This window comes from Pseudorasbora parva, chromosome 18 (genome assembly GCF_024679245.1).
Source record: "Pseudorasbora parva isolate DD20220531a chromosome 18, ASM2467924v1, whole genome shotgun sequence".
Lineage (NCBI taxonomy): Eukaryota > Metazoa > Chordata > Actinopteri > Cypriniformes > Gobionidae > Pseudorasbora > Pseudorasbora parva.
Genome location: NC_090189.1, coordinates 12,697,586 through 12,723,604, shown reverse-complemented (window position 1 = coordinate 12,723,604; position 26,019 = coordinate 12,697,586). Strand labels below are relative to the sequence as shown.

The window sequence follows — 26,019 nt, the reverse complement described above, 5'->3', positions numbered from 1 at the left end:
CCAGCTGCTGGAGAGGACAGCGTCGACATTTCTGATGTGGCAGATAAACTGTGCACGCATTTCACAAAATGATTCTGACTGAAAGTCAGCTCATGGAAAGCCCAGGTCGGATTAGATAACGTTTTATGTGAACAGTCCACTGAATCTTTCAATCGGAATGACAAAAGTGTATGCAAACGTGGCTTATCGTCAATAAAAGAATCGCACTTTATCCAGATCAAGTTGATAGATTAGTGTTACTCGTATATATTTGAATATATTCAAATGCATTGCTTGAAATTTGATATCCGTTCGAATTAGATTTTTCTCAAAAATGACAGCCCTAATTAGAATGATAGAAAACATTTTCATAGAAAACTGATATTTTATATTATAATAATATTCCACAATATAACAGTTTTTACTGTATTTCTGATCAAATACTTGTAGCCTGGTGAGCCCAAGAGACTTCTTTCAAAAACATCTTACCAACCCCAAACTTTTTAATGGTACTCTATGTGTGTGTAAAGCATAAATAAATAAAAGTACCTGTGTTTTATTGTAAACAGTTCCACTGATGTCTGGCACCCCAGAATTGCTAGATGTCACAGAGACACCTGGGACACAAAATGATGCATCATTCATTTCAATTTAATAGACGGTAAATGTACGCATAAAAAAGGAAATGTAAAGTGTGAGTATGTTTGTACCTTTCCCTGGGCCAGAGGCAGCAGATTTGGCCTGTGTTTGAGAGGAGTTACTGTAGCCTTTGCTGTACTCATTTCCTGCTTGAGTCAGGTCATCATACCCTTGAAACAGACAACAACAAAAAAAAAACACAAAATACTTTAACACTCAACAGCACAGAGTACGCATGAGAATTTGTGCATGTCTAATCTGCAGAAACCTGAGCTAAAGGCGTGCTGGCCGTATCCGCTGGGCTGCTGGAATGGCGTTGTGGGGTTGCTCAGCCCCATGCCGTGCTGCTTGGCCGAGGCAGGGGGCACGAACATGGTGGGGCCATACTGGAAAGCGCTGGGCACGCCAGGCACTCCGGGGTAGTAGGGAAGGCCTGTATAGCTGTATCCAGGAGGCAGGGCTGGGTTTAGGAAGGTCTGTTGGGTGTTGTGGTGGCCCTGCGGCTGGGGCTGGCTCTGTCCTTGGCTCTGAGCCTGCGGAGGCTGTGCCGTCTGTGGGGCGTGAGCAGCAGACAGGCTGGTAGAGGGTGCTGGTGAGGTGGATTCACCTCTGCCAAACTTTGTGATGTCACCTGAGTGGAGGTTAAAAAAACAACTGTTTTCTGCTTTTGTGTACACAGATGTCATGTCCATCATTATGAATTAAAGCTTACAGACCAATAAAAAGCAACTGAATATAGCGATGCAGTACCTGAGTAAGGGTTGTTGGCGAGGCTTCCATCTCTGCCAGACAGCGTAGCAGTCGGCCCTGGGAATGTGATTCCATAGTAATCCTACAAGGATCAGAAAAAAGCAGAGATTGCAGAGTGGCTAGACTGGGCAGCCAGTTATTCGAATAATTGTGGTTTTTAGCAATTAATATTTTTGTGTTCGTGAGTAATTTACATTTTAAATAAAAAATGCAGAAATCAAAGCTCCCAAAGAATCAAAGAAATAAAAGCTTCCTTTAGATTTTAATCCTTTTAAAAAAAAAAAAAAATCACATTGTAAAGTGAAGAAATAAATATATTTATGTTATTATTGTAATTATGTTTTATAATAAACATATATTATACCGGTACTAGCTATAACAAATTATATTAATGTAATATTTAAGCAGTTACATCCCATTGAAAAATTAATTTTTATAATTATATAAATGCATTATTTTGGGCTGGTTTCCTGGACAGAGATTAAGCCTATTCTTGGACTAAAATGGCCTTTTAAACCAGATAACAGAAATCTGTTTTCTGGTTTTAATAGTCCTAGATTTAGTCTAATCCATAGTTTAATAAACTTATTTCCTGGAGGAAGACTAGCGCTACTCCAGGATTAAATTGATTCTTAAATGAAACCTACCGGGAAGCAGGTTTAACTTCAGATTAACGTTGTTGTTTTTTTTTTTAAAGACATGTATTGCATGGAATATGTCAGTGAGGATCAATATACACATGTTTATGTACAGTGTGTGTGTATAAATGTATGTGTGTGTATCTACATTTGTATGTATGCAACATATGCAAGCTAGTAAGAGCTGTGCATTTAAATTTCACTTCCCTGGCTTCAAGAGGCCCATTAGCAACACTAACACTAGAGACTAGCGTCCTTGTTAGCACGTCCGCCTCCCATGCTGGAAACCTGGTTTTGAATCATGCTCGAAATGGGTAGAGTGGGAAACTTTGTTTGCGCCCACAAATCTTTTTGTAAATGCAAAGTTTCTCGGGGAACCCAAAAGATTTGTGAGAAAATGCAAAAGGATTGACAAATAATTTTTGTCCCATTTCACACTATTTTTGCCTTCACTATGTCTCTTTAAGGCAGGGGTAGAGAACGTAGGAGAGCCACTGCCCTGCAGAGTTCAGCTCCAACCCCAAAAAAACACTGTCCTGCCTGTAACTTTAGTAATCCTGAAGACCTTGATTACCTTATTCAGGTGTTTGATTAGGGTTAGAGCTAAACTCTGCAGGGCAGTGGCTCTATAGGATCAATGTTCCCTACCTCTGCTTTAAGGGCTTTGAACATCCCACAGCTGACGTGTGCTGTTTTTCTTTGCTATTTGCTTAAAAAGAGTTCTCTCGTTCAGTAAAATGTTTTTCGATTGCAGTCTTTTTCTGCTGTCATTGTTTTCCTTAAGGTACATTCACACCGAACTCACGTTGGTCCTGCGGCGCGATTCAAAGTCAATCACTTTGACAAATGTAGTTTGACTTTGAATAACAAATGACTGCTGTCCCTTTAAGAACTACCGCACTCATGGATCCTGAACACTGTTCCTGTTACTCTTCCTTCATTTCGTCCTGAATTGTTTAAGACTGTGTTTACATACTCTTCAAAATGTGCACTGAGAATTAGTTTGAGAGTGTATTTGACCAATAATAAGCTGGAAAAAGAAGCACATATTTGCACTTGTATGTCAGAGGGGGCTTTATTACGGTGTGTGTGTGTGTGCGCGCTTCAGATGTGAGCCTGAAATCTGCGGGAATTCGTAGAATTATGTGCAATCCCGTGCGAAATACAGACCGATCACACACACTAACACTAACACGCTGTCGTAAGGAAAAGTCCAGCAGAACGCGCGTCCGTCGTGTTCAGAGGTTAACCGGCTGAATGAGAATATATGCAGCTGCGCGTCAACTCGCTGTCGGTCATTCCAATGGAATCGTTATTTTTTAAACGGTTCCAAGTTAGAACCGGTTCTCGATGCCCAACCCTATCCAAATGAGACTATTTTTACATGTCTGTGAGCAAGCATGGCCAAATGACACTGTAATATGTCAATGTCACTGATGTCCAGATCAAAACATGTGATGCAGACAAATACTCTTATTATTGCTAGTTTTGATTGTTGATATTAGCCACAATTTTTGATGATGTCATCACATATTGCATCATGTGACAGAAAAGCCGAGAATCTCAGCTCTTTATAGACATGTGGATCATGATTCTAGACCAATCAGAGCCCGAGATCTCCCTTTACAAAGTTGAAGAGGCGGAGTCTTCTTTTCGATTTCTTAGTGGCCAGTTTATGTCAGTGCAGATGAGTAGGAGTTATTAGACACTTTGGTCAGATAAATCTCAATAACTTTTATTTGCAAGGATATATAAAGAAAATTCATTTTCCCCCTGTTTAGTGCCAATTTATAGAATCAACAGAAACTTCCAAAAAGCTTGGAGACCAAAATGATAAAAAAATATAGATTTTTAATTAACAAATTAATTAAATATAAATCAAAATATTTATTTTTTATATATGTTTATCATAAGATTGTGAATAGATACAATATATCCACGACTGTGTTCAAATTAAAACAGAGTTTTTTCTGTAAAATGAGACCATTTTTATCAATTTACTCCAATGTATGTGGGTAGGGCGCTCTTTTAAATTCAGATATTCCTAATTCTCAAAAAGAAAAGGAAAAATGTTGCATTTTGCTGCAGAGCTGAAGTGGTTAATAAGGTGATTATGTAATAACTGCAACAAGCCTGGGTCAGGCAGATTAGTCTTTGGGCTTTTTGAGCTAATAAACACAAAGCATGGCCCATTAACAAATGTCAGCTCTTCTGTTGTTTCCTAAAATATTTACATCTTGTCAATGAGTGAATATCAGCAGTTGTGTTTGTCTAATGTCATAGAGATATATCTGCCATTCTACTCTCAAGATGTCTAATGTCAGTCAACCAATAGCTAAGAAAATAGAAATGACGTTTAAAAAGAAAATGTAAAGCTCAGCAGCAGCTGTAAAGCAGTGGATCTCAAACATTTTGACTCACGACTCCCACCCCTCGCCCTTGCAACTGACAATTTCCAACCGATAAAATATTTTAGAGCTTGTCATAACTAAAAAAGAGGGAATTTGATGGTCTCGTGCTCACCATTGGTAGCCTGGATTGGAGCATGTGGAGGTCTTCATAGCCATAAATCTGCTGCACAACACAAATAAGAACTTTCAGCACACTATAAATAAACACCTATACTTACAAACTATAAATGTTACTGAAATCAATAATCAATATTACATTATTCACAGGCTCAGAGCTTGTACTGGGTCACATAATGAAATACGCATCACATAAACTCTTTACAATTCAGACACACAAGTCACACACCACTTTACAAGAGTGGATGAAAGCAACACCATTAAATCACCCAACCCAAAACAAACACACGCACACAAAAAATCCTGAAATTCCACATAAACTACAATTCCTCCCAGAGGAGTGAAAGCTGATCGGTTTTGATTTAAGAGGATGAGGGTTCTTACTGGGTAGGCAGGCAGCAGACCTCCAGGTCCCATGATGTACTGGTTAGGCAGCAGTGGAGGAACCCCCTGAGAGAGATTAGGAGGAGCTTTACCTGCACACAGACAGGAAAGAGTTTTTTGAGAATAAAGAATTGCACATTTCCCCCTAAACTAAAATGGCTGATTAGATTTAGGGATGTCACCGTGAAAAACACTGTTATATAAACTTGGAACAACGGTGATAACACAGAGGGGAGGGGGGGTATTTTTAATGTGCATTCGCTTTTGACTTTTGAATCTACGATCATGTGTATTCTGTGTATATGCCTATAATTTGTGGGCATCAGGCAGCCGCTATATAAATGCGGGGTATTGAAATTGCTTTTGAATGTGCCCTCTTTCACCATTGCTCTATGTATAGGGAGCAGCGGTACTGACCACACATTTTACAAGATGAGTCAATGACGCTTGGGATCTGTTGCATCAGTCATCCCCTTACTCTCTTCATTTGATACGTGATCTCATTTTGACTCCTACTGCAATGTGTTGCGACTCTGCAGCTTGTGCTGTATGGATCAGTCGCATTTAGTTTATAATTGTAGCGTCTATTGTTCAAAAGAACTAAATGGTTTTTATTTCTGTAAAAACGGAAAACAACTGTGTCGGTGCAACAATGGCCAAGTAATGTAACACTGGTAACAACTATTGCAACAAGTTTAATTAGATTTTAAGAAAATATTCAAATTATAAAAACCTTTTTATGTTTATATACATGCTTGGGACATTTTGATAGAATTATGTCTATGGTCATCTTAAAAACTGTCCATTTGTTCGCAAACAGAATATATATTTTTGGCATGTGTATGTCTTCAACATTAATAGTAATAAGAAATGTTTCTTAAGTACCAAATCAGCATATTAGAATGATTTCTGAAGGATCATTTGACACTAGAGTAATGGCTGCTGAAAATGCAACTTTGCCTTACAGGAATAAATTGAAATTTTATTTTAAATTGTAAAATTTTACAATAGTACTGTTTTACTGTATTTTTGAATAAATAAAGGAAGCCTTGCTTCATAGTACTGATTTTTAAATGGCATCATGATACTACATGGTATTGTGACAACTGCTATATGATTACGATATTGTGTGCTCTCTTACCGCTGGAGGAAGACAGTAGCGGGGCAGCCCTGATACCAGAAGGTGCGCTACCATTGTTGCCATGACCCAAAACTCCAGACCCATGCAGACTGTTGCCACCACTCGTTGCACTGTTCACGCTGATGCTGGACAGAACGGACACAGGCGGGGAGGAAAATGGCATCGATGAGGGGGCGAGAGAGTTCACGCTGTCCACACTGGTATACTGAGGACACACACACACACAGAGAGGTGTTACAGGCAGGAATGAGGGGAGAATGTGTGTGTCTGTGCATCCTACAGAACTCACTGTAAGTGAAGATGTGGTGCAAAGTGCCGACACAGAGGAATGGCCACTGCTCACATGACTACAGGAAAAACAGGAAGTGTCACAGATATATGTGGCCCACATAACATTTTTGAAAGCATGAAATCATATGTATATAAATGAGCAATACCAAGAAAAGGTTTAAAACATCTTGTTTACCTGCTGAGGGGAGGTAAGCTGGCAGAGGACAGCTCAGATGCCAGGCTGGGCAGAACAGAGCTGTGTGGTGTAACAGAAGGGGGCAACAGTGAGGATGGGGCAGATGGGGCAACACTTGTGTTGCCACCCAGAGAGGGAGACTCTTGTTTTGGAGTGGAGGAACTCGATGTGGCTGATGGAGAAGGCATAAATGTCATATATTACTAAAATTAAGTAGTTACAGAGTGTTAACTTAAATCTTTAATGCATGACACGGAAAGAAGGGTAAAACTGATGAGTTTGACTTACTGTCTAAAGCAGCAGAGGTCCTCGCACCATTGAAACCATTCTGTCAGAGATGCAAAAAAAGTATTTTATTTCAGGTTTTTTTTCTTTCAGCTGTTCCCTTCAGGGGTTGCCACATCGAATCATCTGCCTCCGTTCTCTCAGAACGACTACCTTCATGTCCTTCTTCACTACATCCATAAACCTTCTCTTTGGTCTTCCTATTGACCTCCTGCCTGGCAGCTCTAACCTCAGCATCCTTTTACCAATATATTCACTCTCCCACCTCTGAACATGTCCAAACCATCTCAACCTGGCCTCTCTAACTTAGTCTCCAAAACATCTCACATGTGCTGTCCCTCTGATGTACTCATTCCTGATCCTATCCATCCTCGTCACTCCCAAAGAAAACCTCAACATCTTCAGCTCTGCTACCTCTAGCTCTTCCTCCTGTCTTTTCCTCAGTGCAACTGTCTCCAAACCATAAAACATCGCTGGTCTCACTACTGTCCTGTACACCTTTCCTTTCATTCTTGCTGGTACACTTTTATCACACAACAGACCTGACACTTTTCTCCACCTATTCCAACATGCCTGCAAACGCTTCTTCACCTCTTTTCCACACTCCCCATTGCTCTGGACTGTTGACCCTAAGTACTTAAAATCCTGCACCTTCTTTACCTTTTCTCCCTGTAACCTCACTGTTCCACTTGGTTCCCTCTCATTCACACACATGTATTCTGTCTTGCTGCAACTAACCTTCATTCCTCTTCTCTCCAGAGCAAGCCTCCACCTCTCTAGACTTTCCCCCACCTGCTCCCTGCTCTCACTACAGATCACAATGTCCATGGAGATTCCTGTATGACCTCATCTGTCAGCCTGTCCATCACTACCGCAAACAAGAAGGGGCTCAGAGCCGATCCTTGATGCAGTCCCACCTTCACCGTGAAGTCCTCTGTCTCACCTTACCACTGTCCTACTGCTCTCATATATATCCTCTGACGCAAGACTACTAACTTACACAACAAAAAAAAAACTGCCCATATCACTCCAGTTCTGTTTAAACTGCACTGGCTACCCGTGTTATCCCGTATCAAAATTCTTCTGCTTACTTTTAAGTCACTCAATGGTCTTGCTCCCACCCATCTCTCTGACTTACTTTCTCCTTATATTCCCCCTCGAGCCCTCCGCTCATCTGGCTGTGACCTCCTCTGTGAGCGGAGATTTCGCTCATCATCTATGGCTGGTAGGTCTTTCTTTGTTACAGCCCCTAAACTATGGAACTCTCTCCCCTGCCTCTCAGGACAACAACCACGTTACATGAATTTAAATGTAAACTCAAAACACATTTGTTTAATCAGTATTATCAGGCATGAAAATGTTAACTTGACATAACACATTCAAAATGTTAACTCACTACCAATAATCTGCTTCTAAGTGCCCACCATGCTGTCTGTAATGTTTGTTACCTATGTCTTTCATGTTGTATTGTAAATGTAGTGCGATTTGCAACTGCAATTCACTCATTACTTGGACTGGGCAAATCTCCACTGTTCATCTATGTATACACTGCTGTTATTTTCTGTTATTGTGAAGCGTCCTTGAGCTTGGGAAAGGCGCTATATAAATTAAACGTATTATTATTATTATATCCTGTACCACTCGAACATACTTCTCTGCCACTCCAGACCTCCTCATACAATACTACAGCTCCTCTCTTGGCACTCTGTCATATGCTTTCTCTCAATCTACAAAGACACAATGCAGCTCTTTCTGACCCGCTCTGTACTTCTCCATTAACATTCTCAAAGCAAATAATGCATCTGTAGTGCTCTTTCTTGGCATGAAACCATACTGCTGCTTACAAATGTCCACTTCTCTCCTTAGCCTTGCTTCCACTACTCTTTCCCATAACTTCATTGTATGGCTCATCCGCTTAATACCTCTGTAGTTTCCACAATCTCCCTTGTTTAAAAAAAAAAAAAAAAAAAAAAAAAAAAAACCGGCACCAAAACACTTCTCCATTCCTCAGGCATCCTCTCACTCTCTAAAACCTTGTTGAACAACCTAGTTAAAAACTCTACTGCCATCTCTCCTAGACACTTCCATACCTCCACTGGTATGTCATCAGGATCAACTGCCTTTCCTCTCTTCATCCTCTTCAAAGCTCTCCTAACTTCACCCTTGCTAATGCTTCCTGGTCAACAATATTTGCCTCTACAACTCTTCTCTCCCTGTCATTTTCCTCATTCATCAGTTTCTCAAAGTACTCCTTGCATCTTTCCCTCACCGTCCTATCAACTGTCAAAACATTTCCAACTCTATCTTTAATCACTCGAACCTGCTGCACATCCTTTCCATCTCTATCCCTCTGCCTCACCAACCGATACACATCCCTCTCACTTTCCTTACTATCTAACATTACATACATGTCCTCATACGCTTTCTGTTTGGCCTTTGCCACCTCTATCTTTACCTCACGCTGCATCACACTATATTCCTGTCTACTTTTCTCCGTCCTCTCACTGTCCCCCTTCTTCCTAGCTAACCTCTTCCATTGGATACTCTCCTGGACTTCCTCATTCCACCACCAAGTCTCCTTGTCTTTTTTCCTCCTTCCAGATGACACACCAAGCACCTTTCTACCGGTCTCCTTGATCACTTGATCTCTTTGGCTGTGGTAGTCGTCATCTGGAAGCCCTTCTTGACCACCTAAAGCTTGCCTCAACTCCTCCCTGAAAACCACACAGCAATCTTCCTTTTCCAACTTCCACCACTTTGTCTTCTGCTCTGCCTTTACTCTGTTCATCTTCCTCACCACCATCTTACACACCACCATCCTATGCTGTCTAGCTACACTCTCACCTACCACTACTATACAATCACTAATTTCCATCAGATTACAGTGTCTACATAAAATAAAAATAAATAAGTATATATATATATATATATATATATATATATATATATATATATATATATATATATATATATATATATATATATATATAAAAAAAGATTATCTTACTGACCCCAAATTTTTTGACTGTAGTGTGAATGACGATAGTTTTCATTTTTGGTTGACATAGCCCTTTAACTGAGCTCTCTGCAGCTGTAAAAACTAAGGTTTCTCTCTTTGTACCTACCGTCACAGGTCCAGAAGGCTCCTTGCTCTGAGAAAAGGTCAGTCTTGAGTGAGGGGCCACACCACAGTCAAAGCTGTTACCCGCCGATGAAGCAGCCGAGGAGGAAGAGGAAGATGAGGAGGACGAAGGGGCTGTCACCGAGCTGGGGGTGGTGTGGGAGGGGGCGAGGCTGGGGAGAGGTACTGAGGGAGAGGGGTAGATGCTGTCAGAAGAGGCCAGAGGCAGCAGCAAAGGGACCGGACTGGTCAGAGATTCACTGCAGGGGAGATCATGGGAAACATATTAGCATGCAGAATGGAGCGCTAAAGCACATTGGTTTAAAATACATGCGTTGAGAGATTTAGGAAAATCAGCAAAACATGGAGTCCACTGCTCAAAGAAAAAGAAAGGGCACAAATTCAAATTCGATAACAGCAAGACCATTTTGTCTTCATTATATCCAATTCTGCCACTAACTGACCTGATTGGTTTAGAGTAAAGGCTACTCTGTGACTGAGGAACAGCTGCAGCCTCCCTTATGGGTTCACTGTTGCAGTTCTCCGACTGGCCGAAGTCTGGCAGGGCAGATTCTGAACCAAAGTCCAGGGCACCAAACTGAACATTTAGTCCAGACACATCTGCTGACCCGGGCATCTCTACCGCAGATGCGGGAATCTGGAAGTGTACAAACACAGACAGTAAACAGACAGCATATACACTGACAAAACAACAAAGAAAACAAAAAAGCTTTGTAACAATAGAACAGGGTTTATAACATTTACAAGGCCACATTCAATTTATCAAATGTGAAGTTTACACATTTTTGAACAATTATAATAAGAAAAGTTTCTTGAGCACCATTTGAGCATATTAGAATGATTTCTGATCAAATAAATGCAGCCTTGGTGATCACTTTTTGACTTCTTTCAAAAATATAAAAAATCTTACCCACCCCAAACTTTTAGTCGGTAATGATGCATATGTTTAAACACATATCCAAAAGAAAAGAAAAAAAAGAGAGAAAATGGACTAACTATGCTTGAGCAATTCATCAATGCATTTTCTTCTTCATAACTTGCTCCCCCCTCCATTCCGGTAACACCCACTTTTTACAATTCAATAAATTCCAGATGGATAAAAAATTAAGCCCCACCCTACACCTTTTTGGCTAAAAAAAAATCCCACTGAACCCAGAAATAAGACAGAATATGCAAGCAAAATAGGATGCGAAGGTCATTTCATGTATATTTATATTCAGACTGTAACAGGTAATAGAGAGCGCACCACAAGATCTTACAAAGCATTCCCCCTCAATGTTTTTTGAATCTTTAGTCACCTTGGAAGTGGGAGGTATCCGTCGCTTTTGTGTCTTTATCTGCCGCTGCTGTGTGCTGCTGCCCTGAGAGTCGGCAGTCTGTGAGGGGGCCATCGAGGGCCCGTCACGGTGCTGTGATGGTTCTGGTGCTTTCGGAAAGGCTTCCAGTGTTACCGGGGCAGGCGAAGGGGTGCTCAGTGGGGGAGGGCTGGGCTGCCTGGCTAGAGGCCCTGTGTGGGTCAGAGAGCCCTGCTGTCGCTGGGCAAGTTGGCTTAGCACCAAAGATGGTTCTGGCTGCATTTGAAACTCCCCTACAGGGAAAACAATAAAGAAAAAACAGTTCTCACCAAGTCACGTGTGACTAAATAAAAAAATATTTTGGATTCTGAAGAAGTCTGAAGAAGTTGATAGGAATTAATAAAGGCATAGCCACATGTTTGAAAGTATGAACAAGTTTGTGTTTTCAGGGCAGTAAAACAATCGGAACACTCACGACTGAATTGGGAGGGGAGTGAAGCAGAGCTCTGTGTTCCAGGAGGTTTGATATCCCAGGAGGAGGAGGGCACTGAAATCCCCGTCCCCACCAGGCCCCCAACAGGGGTGCAGTTGGTCCCTGTGCTGGAGGGCTGGGAGGTAAGCTGCCCAAGACCAGGCCCCTTCAGCTGTTCCAGTATTTGCTGCCCAGCCGTCTGCCCAAGTTTTGGACCACCCAGCTCTCCAAAACCAGAACCCAAAACAGAGGACTGGGAAAAGACACAAAGGAAAGGTGCCATTAGGAAACTCATTCAGATCTTACTATATCAGCACTAGTGATATTGCACAATGCACTCAAACGAAAAAAAAATACTAACAAGAAAATGAACACCTAAAAATGTATAGTTTGTGAAAAGGTCCTTTAAAGAGTTACTTCACCCCAAAAATATAAATTCTGTCATCAAATAATCATCCTTATATTTTTTTTCAAACATGTACGCGTTTCTATCTTCTGTTGAACCCAAAAAACAGACATTGTTGGTAACCAGACATTCCACAGCACCCATTGATTTTCAAGTATTTTTTTTCATACTATGGAAGTCAATGGTGATTTGTCAACTGTTTAATTACAGACATTCTTTAAAATATCTTCTTTTGTCTTCATCATTAATTCATACAGGTTTGGAGCGACTTGAGGGTAAGTAAATGATGACTACATTTTTGAGTGAACCATCCCTTTAAGCACCCTGCCAGTCATTGCCATTCGTTCTTTAGGAAAACAGCTCTGTAAGTGCTATAAATTATGCCTGTGGATTGTCTCACCAGAGTGGCATGTGTGTAGCTGTTTGAGCCAGAAGGAGTGCCTCCGTTTCGAGCAGGCTGGTGGTGGGAGTTGGTGAAGACCAGACTGTGCCCAAGCCCCTGAGAGGAGCCCACGGCCTTCATACCCCCCGCCTCTTCTCGATCCACAGGCTTCTGCAGCAGAGATGCTAGATCCAGACTACAACAAACAAACAATAGAGTCAGTGAAATAAACACAAGACATTATATTCACGATGCAATGCTATAACCATCATATGTTTGGAATACTATGTTTGACAAATTTGAAAATAACAGATATCCTTAAGTTTGTCTTTGGTGAACTCAAACACATGAAATGAGAACCCCAGCTCTGACTTCATTACCTCTGGCCAGGTGTGATGTGATTCTCAGTTGGAGGTGCACAAGAGGACGTGAACACTTTGGTCTCAGAGAGCTTTGGAGATCAAAAAGGGCCAGTTAGGGCTTTTATTTATGTGGCAGAAAAATGCTTAATATTGCATATGACTTTAGTGTACATATATGAGGGAAAGATATAAAATTCTACTAGAAAAATATTGAGTATAAATAGTACTATAATATACTTATTTTACAATTATATACAAATATTGATTATAGTGTGTGTATGTGTATACTATATTATATATATATATATATATATATATATATATATATATATATATATATATATATATATATATATATATATATATATAATAGTGTGCGTGTGTGTAATATATATATACACACACACGAAGAGATTATACAGATGTACAATATAAATATTAAAATTATAATTAATATAGTACAGGATTACAACCATAAATGTACAATGATATAATAACATTGATAATAAATAATACTGATAATAATATTGACAATAATAATAATAATAATAATAATAATAATACAAAACATAAATAACATAAGAGCAGCGATATTCTGTAATATATTAATATTACAAATTAATATTAAACATTTCTGGATAACACATATACTATGTCTTTTCAGGCTTATTAATTTCAAGCTCTGCAAATCCCATAATGCATAGGAGGTTAATTATAGAGCATGACTCACACTCACATCTTCACTCCAGTCTTCAGCTGCCCACTCGTCCAGAGTGTTCTGCCATGCCACTGAATGTGTCAAAGAGAGAAAGAAAAAGAGATGAAAGAGGGCTAAAGGATTGTGAAAAGTTCTTTGCAACAGAGGTACATCTCACACCTGTCCCATCTGTAGTGTCGTTGGCTCCTGTCTCCCAGACATCAGAGTGCGAATTTGATGTCCCGCTCTCTGTGGTGTAGTCTGCTGGGTTAAAGGTCCTGCAGGAGGATACACAGAGAGTACAATGGGGTTTTAGGTGGCTGTATGATAAAGAAAATTGATTATAGGTTATAATAATATTTGAGTGATACTTACCCCATTCCCTGTGCTGTAAACCTGCTGGTAATCGGAGCCCGACCTCTGCCTCTACCACCAGACACTGTTAATAAAAAAATAACAATAAGAATAAAAGTTCCTAAGCACTTAAAAAACTCAAGCACTAAAGATAGGTCAGGATGGTCAAATGTACTAATTGTCACACGGCTTGATTTTTTTCCATCTTTGAGGTATTTAGCACTTCAAATCGGGAAACGCAACTTCTCTGAGGTTTTAATGCGCTGCTGACCGTCTATAGCTACTATATAACTGTCAGGGGCTAAAACACTAAAAACCCAGGAGAAATTCATCCCCTTTAAAGAGCCACCACTACAGACATCAAAGCACTGCTTTCAACAATAAATCGACAGTAACTATCGGACTACAAATCACCTGCGGGAAGTAACATTCTTATCGAAGTGTTTTATGAGGACCATGGGCAATTCAGTATAACAAGGTTTGTTCTATTTCTTTGTTGAATATGTGTCAGTCACCCTATTGAAGCACCATATCCATACATTCCTTAAAATCTGATCAGTGCAGGGTGGATATGAGCCCAATTATACAGGGCTTCCCCTCATCCTTAAATAGAGAACACCGGACTAGTTGATTTTGTAAACACAGTTTTGCACATGCCTAATAAGCACAATTGATGATATGATATGATGTTTATAAAGTGTGTTTGATATCACCTCTCCCTCTGCCCCGGCGGCCACGGTCAGCACCTCTATCAACAGGAGCAGGGTCCACACCATTCTCCTCTGTCCTTGCTATACAGAGAATAACAAGAGATCACACATAAGCCATTTAAAATGTTAAACCTACTCACACCCAAATTAAACACGTAATAAAAAAAAAATGCAAAACTGAATCTGAAGTCAATTCTCTTTGTATTATTATGGGGGGGGGGGGGTGTCCCTGAATACCTGAATTAATTGTTGCCATCCACACAATTAAAACAAACAAAAAACCTAATCTGACCTTTGAATAAAATAAGATTAAAAAAATGTTAATGATCACAGTATAATTAATTTCACAATGAGACTAAATGTTTAATTTTAAAGGAAGTGTATGTAAGATTGTGGCCAAAACTGGTACACCAATCACTTTCAAATGACAGAGGTGTATCTTCTCTCCCTAGCCCCCTGACTTGAGGTTGCCAGATAGGCTGCAGGATCCAGCAGAAACGTTTGTAGCTGCAGCTGTGGTAACTAGAGAAGATCTGGCAACCCAGATGCCAAAACACTACTGACTTCGTGATTGGTAGATAGGTGGAGGATGGAGCGTCAGGCCAAAACACAACATGTCAAACATCAACATCAGTTGAGGGCTGCAACAACAACTTTTAAATGACAATATCCTGGCCAGACTACTGTTGTCAGTGAAATAAGTATTTGAAATGAACATGATTTCTTAAAGTCTAGTGACATATAAGGGCCATTTTATGATTAATTGAAAAACATTTCTTACATACAGTTCCTTTAAAATTATGTTTCCTCATTCAATTCATGGTTGTTGTGAATAGGCATACAATAATTAGAACCAGAGCACAAATATAAATCACAGGCAGGCAGAGGTGGTGGCATCACTATACGTTTTCAAAATACCACTGTCTATAATTTGCCACTGCATGCACTCTCTCTGTTTGGACAGCTATCTGATCATTAAAAACAAAAACACTACAATACAAGGTTACACTTCATTACAAGGTGTCATTGTTCAAAACATGTACTTACTATAGGGTTTGGATAGGATAAGAATTTTGTTTGATGTTACTTGCATGTAATAATGCATAATTTACTGTTTTTATATGGTAACTACATGGTACATACATAACAAGGACACTTAAATAAGGTGCTACCCAATCCGGTAAATCAAACTTCTTCAGGATGCAACTGAACAAAAAAGTAAAGACTAAAATGACTAAATTCTTACCAGTGCTAATGCCACTCCCATTTCTACTATTTGATCTTTTAAATTAGTTGATGATAAATAAAATACAGCTCATTTCTGCTGCTTTCGTTGATGTGAACTGAACTGAATTAGCAAACAGCACAGGAATTAAAGATCAGATTTATATTCGTTTTGTGGAGACACATTTATGTGGCTAATTGAAAGTAAACAGATTTAACAAGCGGGTTGCTATCGAATGAGTAAAAACACATTAAAAGAAAAGTAAATAGGCCCTAAACAGCTATGTGAAAAAATAAGAAAACCTAATTAACACACTTACCTGGCCTGTTGCGACTGGTTCCTCTGCCACGGCGACTCGCTCCTCCACGACCCTTGCTGCTTTCCCTCTCTTTCTTTTCCCTGTTCTCCTTGTTCTCCTTACTATCATTGGAGGTGCCATCTTTCCCAAGACTCTTCTTTTTCCCCACCGTTTCCCAAGAGGTCTGCAAAATGACAAAGAGAAAAAAAGTTACAACTAGTTTGAACAAACAACAAATAAAAGATGATAATCATACAGCAGATGTTAGGCATTAATGCAGTGCCATTTTACATAACTGATTTAAATAAAGGTTTGCTAATCATCCCTGTTGAATCCTCATTACTGATGAAGGACATTGAGGAGCTTGTACTGTGACACAGTGGTGGAGGCAGAGCTCTGTTATGACACAGGATTACCTTCTGATCAACACTACAGAAGTGACCCACTTGCTATTTTTGAGTTTCATTCCCAGAAATAATTCAAACAAATCCTAGTCTATAAGAAGAGGCCTCTCAAATTTCAACACAAAAGTCAAACGCTTTATCTCTGAAATAGATTAGTGCCAATCACACATGAATATCGACATTAAGCAGGGCTTTAAGTTGTTTGTTGATCATTAGGCTAAAAAAAGAAAGAAATGTAGAAAAATAACCCATTGTTTTGCCTTTCACAGCCCAGCCTACAAACAGCTGACATCATCAATAACATTTTCAATAAAATCAGTTTTCCTTCTCCCTTTTCAATAAATCATCATGAGTTTTAGTGCCTACTAAGTAGTCTAGATCACATGTGCATCTGTTAGATGGAAGTCTTACCGCATCAGAGGTTCCCTCAAGCAGGAAGTTGATGGCTCTGTTGACATCCTCATTGCAGTCATGGAGAGCAACCATGCAATCGTCTTGGTTCTTTCCTGTAACCTCTATGAGCTATGAGCAAATATGGAGTGGGGTTAACAGAGAAGTTTAAGCATCACTTTACTTTGATGGAAGAGATTCTCATACCTGTTTCACTTTATCCTCAAAATCTGCATCGTTCTTGTCGTAGATCATCTGGGCCAGTCGGATCTGTTCGGCTGTGGCCTGCAATTGGAAGCACAGGTTATGAACATGAGAATGAGTGACCGATTTTTCTTGAAAAAAAATGATAATAAAAGGAAATTGAATGAGCAGAGTCAGATTCATGAACAAGTAAAAAGCGGAAGCAGAAATGGGCCACTGAAAGTATGTTTGGCTACTACTGTGCACTATATACTGTAAGAGTATGCATATTACAACAATAAACATTTCAAATAGTAGTACTTTTTTGTCACAAGACAATTAGATGTTTCATTGCAAGTGGAGTCCAGTTGTCATCTCTGAAATAAAAAAAAAATCAAGCAATTTAATGTAGTGAAAAATGTGTTGACTTTTGGTAGTGAAATCAAATAGCAACTGACTAATTAATTAGTGAGGATGACAAGAATGTATGTTAAATTCATCCTCTTTTAAGCTAAACACATTTGTCTTCCTGTTTTTAAATATCCCATTACAAGCAATGTGAGAAGATGTCTCATAACTTATAAAAGTGCAGCTTAGCAATCCTTTCCCCTTTGTGCTGCGTCTAGCTGTTATTTTTTAATGCAAGAGTGTCTTATATAAAAAACCCCTAAGGAAGCTGGAAGGTGAAGTCAAGCATATTGCATGAATTCTGGGATACAGTACCCAGCAGAGTATGTTCGTACTATATACAGCAGAAATAGCAGGTGTGGGGTATATTTTTTAATATTATATTATAATAATACTTTTTTGTAGTGATACAGCATAGAATCACGGTATTTTGTGTGGGGATATTGTCCAAGACAAGGATGGCAAGTATTGATATTTTCAGGGACTGAGCTTCAGCTCGTATTTTGCTCAATTTTACTGTAAGTATTTATTTCAGACTGTATTAATCACAAACAGCGCATCACACTTACTCACACAAGTGTACAGGAAGTGCACAATCACATATTTCTGAACATGGACCCCAGTCGATGTTTACGTGCGAGATAAACGTGTTGACTTGACAAGCAACTGAAAGCCAGCAAGACACAGTTGGTTACACTGCAATGCAACAGTACTTTCGCTCAATTACAATCAAAGAAGCGGTCTATATTTTACCATATCTTCACTGTCAGTGCACTTGTTCATTATACAACACTAACTGACAAGACAAAGAGTAAAACATGTCTAATGCTATATACTGGGTCGATACTTGTTGTTCTCTTCAAACTGCCTGGCATGATTCTGTAGGCAATTTCCCTATGAAAACTCCATAGCAGATCTAGCATCCAAGTTAGAAGCTGTTAATGGAAAATGTATGTATTTTCTCATAAACATGATCATATAAATGTGATTCTGCATTTAATTACATTTCATAACTGAATAGTGTCAACTTTGTGTTAGGTTGTTCTTTATGAAAATGCTTAAAATTATATGTATTGAAAAAACAAATACATTGAATTGAGTGTGCACTGCAATCGTTTTTATTTGACATGTCATTTCTATTAATAAATAGGTCTAAAATATGAGAAAGAAAAACATTTGATAAGGAGGGGATGAGGATTTAAAGATGTAAAAATGAACAGTCTGAGCCTTATTAAATACAAATATGTGCGGATAAAGTTTGCAGTTGGGGGACATTTGCAGTTGAAAAAAAGGTAATAAATTGCAATGTTATTGCAATACTCATCATATCGCTTTAAAAAGAAAAGTATAATAATACATTTATTTGAACAATAATATCGAATCGTTGCTTAAGTATTGTGATAATATCGTATTGCGGGGCCTCTACTCTCTAGTGAGAGTAGCATGGTAGTGTGTTATTCCTAACTAGGGCTGTCAAAATTGCTCAAAAATGACGTTTGAATATTTCCTCTAAAACAAACACGAATATTCGAACTATTCGAACACCTGGGCGCGCATTTTGTCAATAACAGGACAAATTAATACAAAGAGACAAAGCTACTTGTATAGTTTGTTTATTTAAGTTTATACATATTTGACAACGTATTACTTACACAAAAACAAGTAGATTGGTATTATAAAATATATAATTATTATATATAATTAGTATATATTATAATATATAAATTAACTAATGGCCAAGACCGCAGAGCGCAGACCCCTCTCCCTCTCTCTCTCTCTCTCTCTCTCTCTCTCTCTCTCTCTCTCTCTCTCTCTGTGGATAACAGTTTAAATGAACAAACTTTGAGTGCTGATCAAGAGTTTTGTGCAAGCAATTTAAGGTTACGAGACTCGCGACTCTTGTCCCAAATATAGCAGGCTTCATTCAGTGATTGAAACAAATATTAATATTAATTGAAGTTTTACAGCATATTGAGCGCTCTGAGAGGGAATTTTTTTCCGCTTTTTAAATTTTTTTGAATATTAATTTTCACCTTCGAAATTCGTTTTTTAAAAACGATTCAAATATATATTCTAATTTAGAATATTCGTTGACAGCCCTATTCCCAACATAGCATGTTTCCACATGTTTTTCACTCACCTGAAGCTGTTTCTGTGGTTGTGTGGTCTGTGTGGTAGTGGGCAGCGCTTTGTCCCGAGTGCCCCGGGCTCGTTCGATGCCCACCGAGGTCATCATATACAGTATATACAAAACAATGTATGTACAAAACAGAAAAATCTGGAAGAAAAACAAGGCCAAAAACAGGAAGGGTTTATTATTCAGAAAACGCTTCCATTTCCTAGTTTCTAGTCCAAATATTTGGAGACACCAGACAAGTTTTTGTTCAAGCGAGCTAGCTGACGCTTTCTGCAGATCTTCCATTCAGTGTCCCGCATACTGTCAGGCAAACACACAGGGGACGTATCGGATTTCCTTTCTCCTAAACCCAGTTGGGCAAGATTGAGCAATACTCTGACCGCCAGAAACCCTTGTAGAAAAAAAAAACAATCAAGCTTATCCAAGCCCCGCTGAAATGAAGACCACGCTACGAGACCAAACTGGTGTCCGCTAACACTTTGAAACTATCCTGTAGTGTCATTCTCGAATGCCTACACTCAGATCACATCACATAGCCATTTCTCATGCATACAAAGCAACAACTTAGTCTTCTGGTATGAGAACATGAAGGAATGTATATTACCTAACACCCTTGAATCTACACTGACGCATGTATTGATGATCTAAACATCTAGCTATTTCAAAGAAAAAAATCTGTCAGTTCTGCTGGTTTCATTCACCATGAAAAGCACATTTACACAACTTAAAATGTTGAAACAAACAAGATAACATTAAAAGGATGGCTCACCTTAAAATGAAAATTATGTCATCAATGACTCATGTTGTTTCAAAACCTGCAAGAATTTCCATCTTTAACTATTTTCTTTGCCATGCTGGCACATAAGCTGTCTATTTAGGAAAAAAGCATTATACAATTAGTACGAATGATGCTCTATATTGCAAGTCTTCTTAATCCATGATAGTAGTTCTGTGTAAAGAAAAGGTTATCACAATTAAATACAACGGCTGAACGCTAGGGATTTATTCTATTGAGCCAGTCGGGATAGTGGTTCAGATTTGTACTTGCCCATCAAAACTTTCACTGGCCCAACCACACACAAAAAAGTTGGGAGAAAAAGGGTTACTGTTCTCATCCTTGTATTCTAACAAATAAGGTTATGATGATGCCAACATTTTAGATAACATTGAAATTTCAAAGTTCTAGTCTAACTAATATGAAAATTACAAGTAAATTTAAAAACAAGTAAACACTCAGTTATGACATAAGAACACCAGGCGGTCGTTAAAGTCTTTAAAGTTAGAGTTAAGCGTTACCCTTTTATTTAAATTCAAAAAGTCATGCTTAAAGATGGCCATCTATATACCTACACAAAGTCCATAGCTTTGAAAATAGATATACATATGTACATTGTATGTATTCTGTCACACAGTTTGCTTCTTTTCCAGAACACTTGATTATTTTGATTATTCTACTATAGAACACTTCATCGATCAACAAAATGTGTGTTATAGTGCCGATAAAAAAAAGGACTAACATTAAACATTTCTGATTCGTTTCACCAGCTTTAAATATGCAACTTTGCTTGCAAACAATTGCATAAAAATGACCAGCTGGATAAACTAATGCAAACAGACGGTAACAATCGTGACATTAAAACTGTGTGTCGGACTTGTGTAAAGGTGTGTATTTTTGTTTGTTTTAACTCTTTAAGGTCCTACTAACGATACCGTCCTTTCAGTCAGACGTCAAACATACTACTGTCATTTCTCTTCTAATGCAACATCTAGTTAACAAATTAATTACTACATGAAAATAGGTTTTGCACTGTATACATACCGTTTCGTTGTCTATGTTTCAGACCTGCAAACTCACAAAAAGGTGACATGTTTACGTAGTAAATTGTTATAATGGGATCTGGTGGCATTGTCCCCCATGAGAACATTTTCATGATTTTTAACATGTAAACAAAGCATTCCGGTGCACTCTGACAAGAAAATAATGGGAAAAGAAAACATGCTTTAAGTAAAAAGAAAAAGAGCAGTGTTAAATCGGTTATCTGTGCCGATTAATTGCCTAAATTGACTAATGTTTCTCACGTTCAGTAACCAACTGTGTTTGAGTCTGGAAATGTGAGTAATAACTGCTGTATAGGACAGGACAATATGCAAAAAAATAATAATAATTATTATTATTATTATATATCTCAAAGATAAATTGCCATAAAAACATTGCAATATCTGATTATATTGCCTAGCACTGTTTCCGTTCTGGGAGCCATTTTAATCGCCGTCTAAAATAGGCTGTAGGTTAAATACCAGAGTAAATATTTCATTTGTGTGTGTGACAAAAATAGCCAACATCTTGTCCGTAATACCTTAATATATGTTTTACGGATACCACAATGATGTAATTGTTCAAAAGCAGAATAAAATAAATAAATAAATCAACTTACATTATTCTGCGTGCTTAAGATACCCCCCACCCCCCCACCCCTGCTTGTTAATTTTGATATAACAATATGCCAATGTTTAAAGCAACTGCATGCCATAAAGCTATTCAAAAGCATCATTCCATGTAAATTGTGATAATCATAATTAAATCGCAATTACAATTCCAAGGTAATAATCAACAATTATGATTTTTGTCATCGTGCAGGGTTGGTTATCGTTTAAATTAACAATTTTGAGTACGCTTATCAATTCCAATTCTTATCGATTCTTAATTTATATTCCAATAGGGTAAAAAAAAAGATATCATTCATAATTATTATTAAGCTATTATTGCAAAACATTGCATTGTAGCTGAATACAATAAACAAAAATCAACAGGCTAGCGACTTTTGGTTTAAAAATACCATAGCAATTGGAAAAATAAATACAATTGAACAAAGATGGGATTGAAATAAACATTTTCAGGTAGGTACAGAAAATAACACTAAACTTCATTGATAAAATATAGGCTAATAAGGCTATACATTTCAATGTTTTACATATAACAACTATACAAATATAGTTAAAAGTTATTCCGTCTAGAATAGCAAATTAATTCTCATCTTTTGTTGTTTGATCAACGTTATATAGAGACGGCGTCAAGAAAATCTGCAGTCAACAACATAACCCACTGTGTTTATGAGTATTTTGACATTTATTTGTGTTTTTGTCCATCAGCTGTGCTAAAAGACGAAGAAGAGAACTCAGTTCATTATCATGCACTATTCATTCACTATGAGAAGCTGTTCTGTTCACACATGTGTGCGTGTGTCTGCAGATAGCACAATAAAATGTGCACACAACCAATAAGACAGAATCGAAATGTGCGTTTCTTATCAAATCACTGGTTTGGGCAATTTGGAACTGGTTCTAAAAATGGAGCCGGTACTCGATACCCATTCCCAATTTGTTTAGTTGTTACTTTTTTAATTACTGAGTGTTTACTTATCTTTAACAATGCTTGAATTGTATTCGTGTTTTTGTTGTTTTTTTACTATCTCTACACAATTCCTATAATAGTGTAGTATTAAATATGCTTAAAAATAAATAAAGATTTGTATGGTAACTACAGGGCTATGTAAAATATATCTGGTTGAACCATTGAAATCGGCAACTGGGTGAGATATCGTTGATCTATAATAATATCGTCACATCACTCCGCCTTACTGGATAGGAAGCGGCTTTTTAGCAGATTACAATTTAAATTGCTTTAATTTGGTCTATTTCTCACTCAAAGCAATCAAATGGCTTTGACAGAGTTGGAACAAATGGCATTAATAATATAGACCTTTTATAATACTTTTAAAGGTAGGCATTGAAGCTGGATAGCCACTCGGTTTCTCTTCCAACACAAGGGAAAGAGTCTGCTAAATTTCTGCTTTTGTGTTCGAAAGAAATCAGTCAAATGGGTTTGGAATGTCATGGAGATAAATGACAAGATTTACATTTTTGGGCGAGCCATTCCTTTAAAAAAAAAAAAACACATCTTGGATGATTTTCCACCAAATTAGAACCACCACTTGTGACACTACAGAAAATTAGATCCTTCACATCCATGAAACTAAGACTAAACCATCAGCAACACACAGAAGACAAGGCAACACACATAACATCTGTGGTGGATACAGTGGGCTTTTCTTGGCAGCTAGAAGAGATCTTATTGTGCATGTTTAACCCTTCTATGCAGTCACACAGAAAACGCCTAACAACGACGTCCCAGCAAGATTCTGACATATACAGATCATCAGATAATATTCAGCAAAATTCCCAGCTTGCAATATACATCACAAAGCTCTTATGGGGGGAATCTGGCTGTGCAAGCGCTGCTGGGCACAACCCATTTAATGATGACAGTAAGCAAAACAAACCACAAAAGTGATTTCACCAGCTGACAATGGTCACATGCCGGGACATTTCTAAGATCCTCACAAAATTGAAAAAACGAAGGCTTTTCTCAGTGAATTTGAGGACAATCCAGCAGTCCTCAAATTCACAGATATTGTGTATATAAAACATTTAGAAATTCAGACTGATAATATTTAAAAAAAAACTCAAATTTACTTTGATTAAGTTGTCAAAAAAAAAAAAAGTGATTGCGAAGATAAAAACGTACATTTAAAAATATGACACAAATGGGGGGGGGGGGACATTTACTTTGACAACATTCACCAAAAATAAACCAAAATGTAAAAAACTTATGTTAAACTTATATTAAAATGTTAATTTTCAAATGGCAAATTATCAGAATTGTATTTTTATATACCACTTGTGATCAGGTGAGCATCGTTATTGGCCAATGCCAATAATTTCAAAATGGCCAAATATCAACAATATGACTGGTTTACCACCAAAATAGACAACTCGGTTTGACTATTGTCAGTTTCGAAGACTCATAAAATCTAGATTAAAAATCTGCAACTATAGACAAAAATGGCAAGAAGCATTCGTAACCAAAACAAAAAATGTGATGCTTCATCACATCAGAAAACTTTAAACAAACGACCACAATCAAAACACATGCACAGGTGACTGTTTGCGTTCTGCGTTTCTATAAACATATTCTATATCCCCCAAAAACTAGATGCATAAACATAAGGTTAAAAAAAATATCGGATGGCTCAAACAAAGGGAATTTAGACCCAGGACCGGAGTCAGCATCCTCATTTAACTTTAAAGATTCATTAGAGATAAATGAACACATTTAAGTTAAGTTAGATATTGCATTTTTTGACCCCATGAAAGTGTAAAAACTGAGTTTGTGAATAGCATAAGCGCAGTCTCTGCTCTCCTTTGTCCATGATCTCTAATGTCATTTCCTCTCTCCAATTGTTGTAGCTTAGCTGGCTAACTAACGACCGCCCGGCGTCCTTGTTCATAACATTTAAACCCTAGAGAGCATTTAAACACCAAGATGTATATCATTATGATGTTTTAATCTAAGAAAAACTGGCGTAATGGTGCTATGGGCTTGTTGTAAAGGAATATTTGAGGAAAACGGTCTTAGAGCAGAGCTAAAGCCGAATAAGCTAAACTGAGGAGGCAAAACAAAGCCATACAAAAGGCAACACAACCTCGGAAAAACACTCAGTGACGGATTAAAACAGATGGGCGACAAAAACATGGGAATATTAACTACGTAACATGTGATATATAAACGCCAGGTAGAGTCTGAAAGAGAGATTTGATTTTTATTACCTGCTAACACGCTTCACTCAGCCAGCAGCAGACTCCGTCACGTGACCGTCACCGCGCTGCTGCCGCTTCTCTCCATGCAGATCCCACAGGCGCGCTCCCGCGCCACAAGCACATTCACAAGTGCGCGCACACGTACACAATAACTGATACAAGTAACGTATATATATATATATATATATATATATATATATATATATATATATATATATATATATATATATATATATATATATATATATATATATATATATATTCCGCCATGATTTACTTAACATTTTCTTACTACTTATGTCCTGTTTAAGGTTATATTCCTTATCCTTCTGGATTTAAAAGGAAAAGTTGGGTAAATGTGTAAATGAGTAAATGAGGTTTTAATGTATTAAGTTATTGTACATGTTTCCTAGTCGGTCTCTAATCGTGAACGCGCATTATGTTACGCCACTGTTCAAAAGCTATGGTCAAAACCATGGTCAAAACCTACAGTCTATGGTCAAAACCAAACACGTGTTGCGCCCCCAGCGGTCAAATGAATAACTACAGTGCAGTGTTCCTCACAAAACGCCCAAAAACCATAACATTTATAAAGTTTGAAAACATTACTATTTTTTTAATGTTTTTCAAAGAACTCTCTTATGTATTATTTCAAATCGATTAATATTTCACAATATTACAGTTTT

The 26,019-nt window shown here is 38.0% G+C and overlaps 1 protein-coding gene across 2 annotated transcripts in view; it reads right to left on the bottom strand.

Moving 5' to 3' along the window:
* The window catches only part of ubap2a (ubiquitin associated protein 2a), a 30,785-nt gene extending 5,315 nt beyond the window's left edge, over positions 1 to 25,470 (bottom strand). The window contains exons 1-25 of one of the 2 annotated variants that reach the window (XM_067424601.1): positions 25,343 to 25,470; positions 19,679 to 19,816; positions 17,155 to 17,232; positions 16,969 to 17,079; positions 16,175 to 16,337; positions 14,634 to 14,711; positions 13,942 to 14,005; positions 13,747 to 13,844; positions 13,600 to 13,658; positions 12,888 to 12,958; positions 12,526 to 12,703; positions 11,723 to 11,972; positions 11,251 to 11,540; positions 10,396 to 10,589; positions 9,936 to 10,191; positions 6,814 to 6,853; positions 6,526 to 6,697; positions 6,349 to 6,406; positions 6,060 to 6,264; positions 4,919 to 5,010; positions 4,530 to 4,580; positions 1,369 to 1,450; positions 887 to 1,249; positions 690 to 788; positions 529 to 596 (exon numbers count right to left, since the gene is read on the bottom strand). In XM_067424601.1, the coding sequence (XP_067280702.1) occupies positions 529 to 596; positions 690 to 788; positions 887 to 1,249; positions 1,369 to 1,450; positions 4,530 to 4,580; positions 4,919 to 5,010; positions 6,060 to 6,264; positions 6,349 to 6,406; positions 6,526 to 6,697; positions 6,814 to 6,853; positions 9,936 to 10,191; positions 10,396 to 10,589; positions 11,251 to 11,540; positions 11,723 to 11,972; positions 12,526 to 12,703; positions 12,888 to 12,958; positions 13,600 to 13,658; positions 13,747 to 13,844; positions 13,942 to 14,005; positions 14,634 to 14,711; positions 16,175 to 16,337; positions 16,969 to 17,079; positions 17,155 to 17,232; positions 19,679 to 19,774 (3,216 nt within the window). In that variant the 5' untranslated portion in view covers positions 19,775 to 19,816; positions 25,343 to 25,470. The remainder of the gene's footprint in view (positions 1 to 528; positions 597 to 689; positions 789 to 886; positions 1,250 to 1,368; positions 1,451 to 4,529; positions 4,581 to 4,918; positions 5,011 to 6,059; positions 6,265 to 6,348; positions 6,407 to 6,525; positions 6,698 to 6,813; positions 6,854 to 9,935; positions 10,192 to 10,395; positions 10,590 to 11,250; positions 11,541 to 11,722; positions 11,973 to 12,525; positions 12,704 to 12,887; positions 12,959 to 13,599; positions 13,659 to 13,746; positions 13,845 to 13,941; positions 14,006 to 14,633; positions 14,712 to 16,174; positions 16,338 to 16,968; positions 17,080 to 17,154; positions 17,233 to 19,678; positions 19,817 to 25,342) is intronic. The other variant, XM_067424602.1, reaches the window with a different exon arrangement.
* Positions 25,471 to 26,019: the final 549 nt, after the last annotated feature.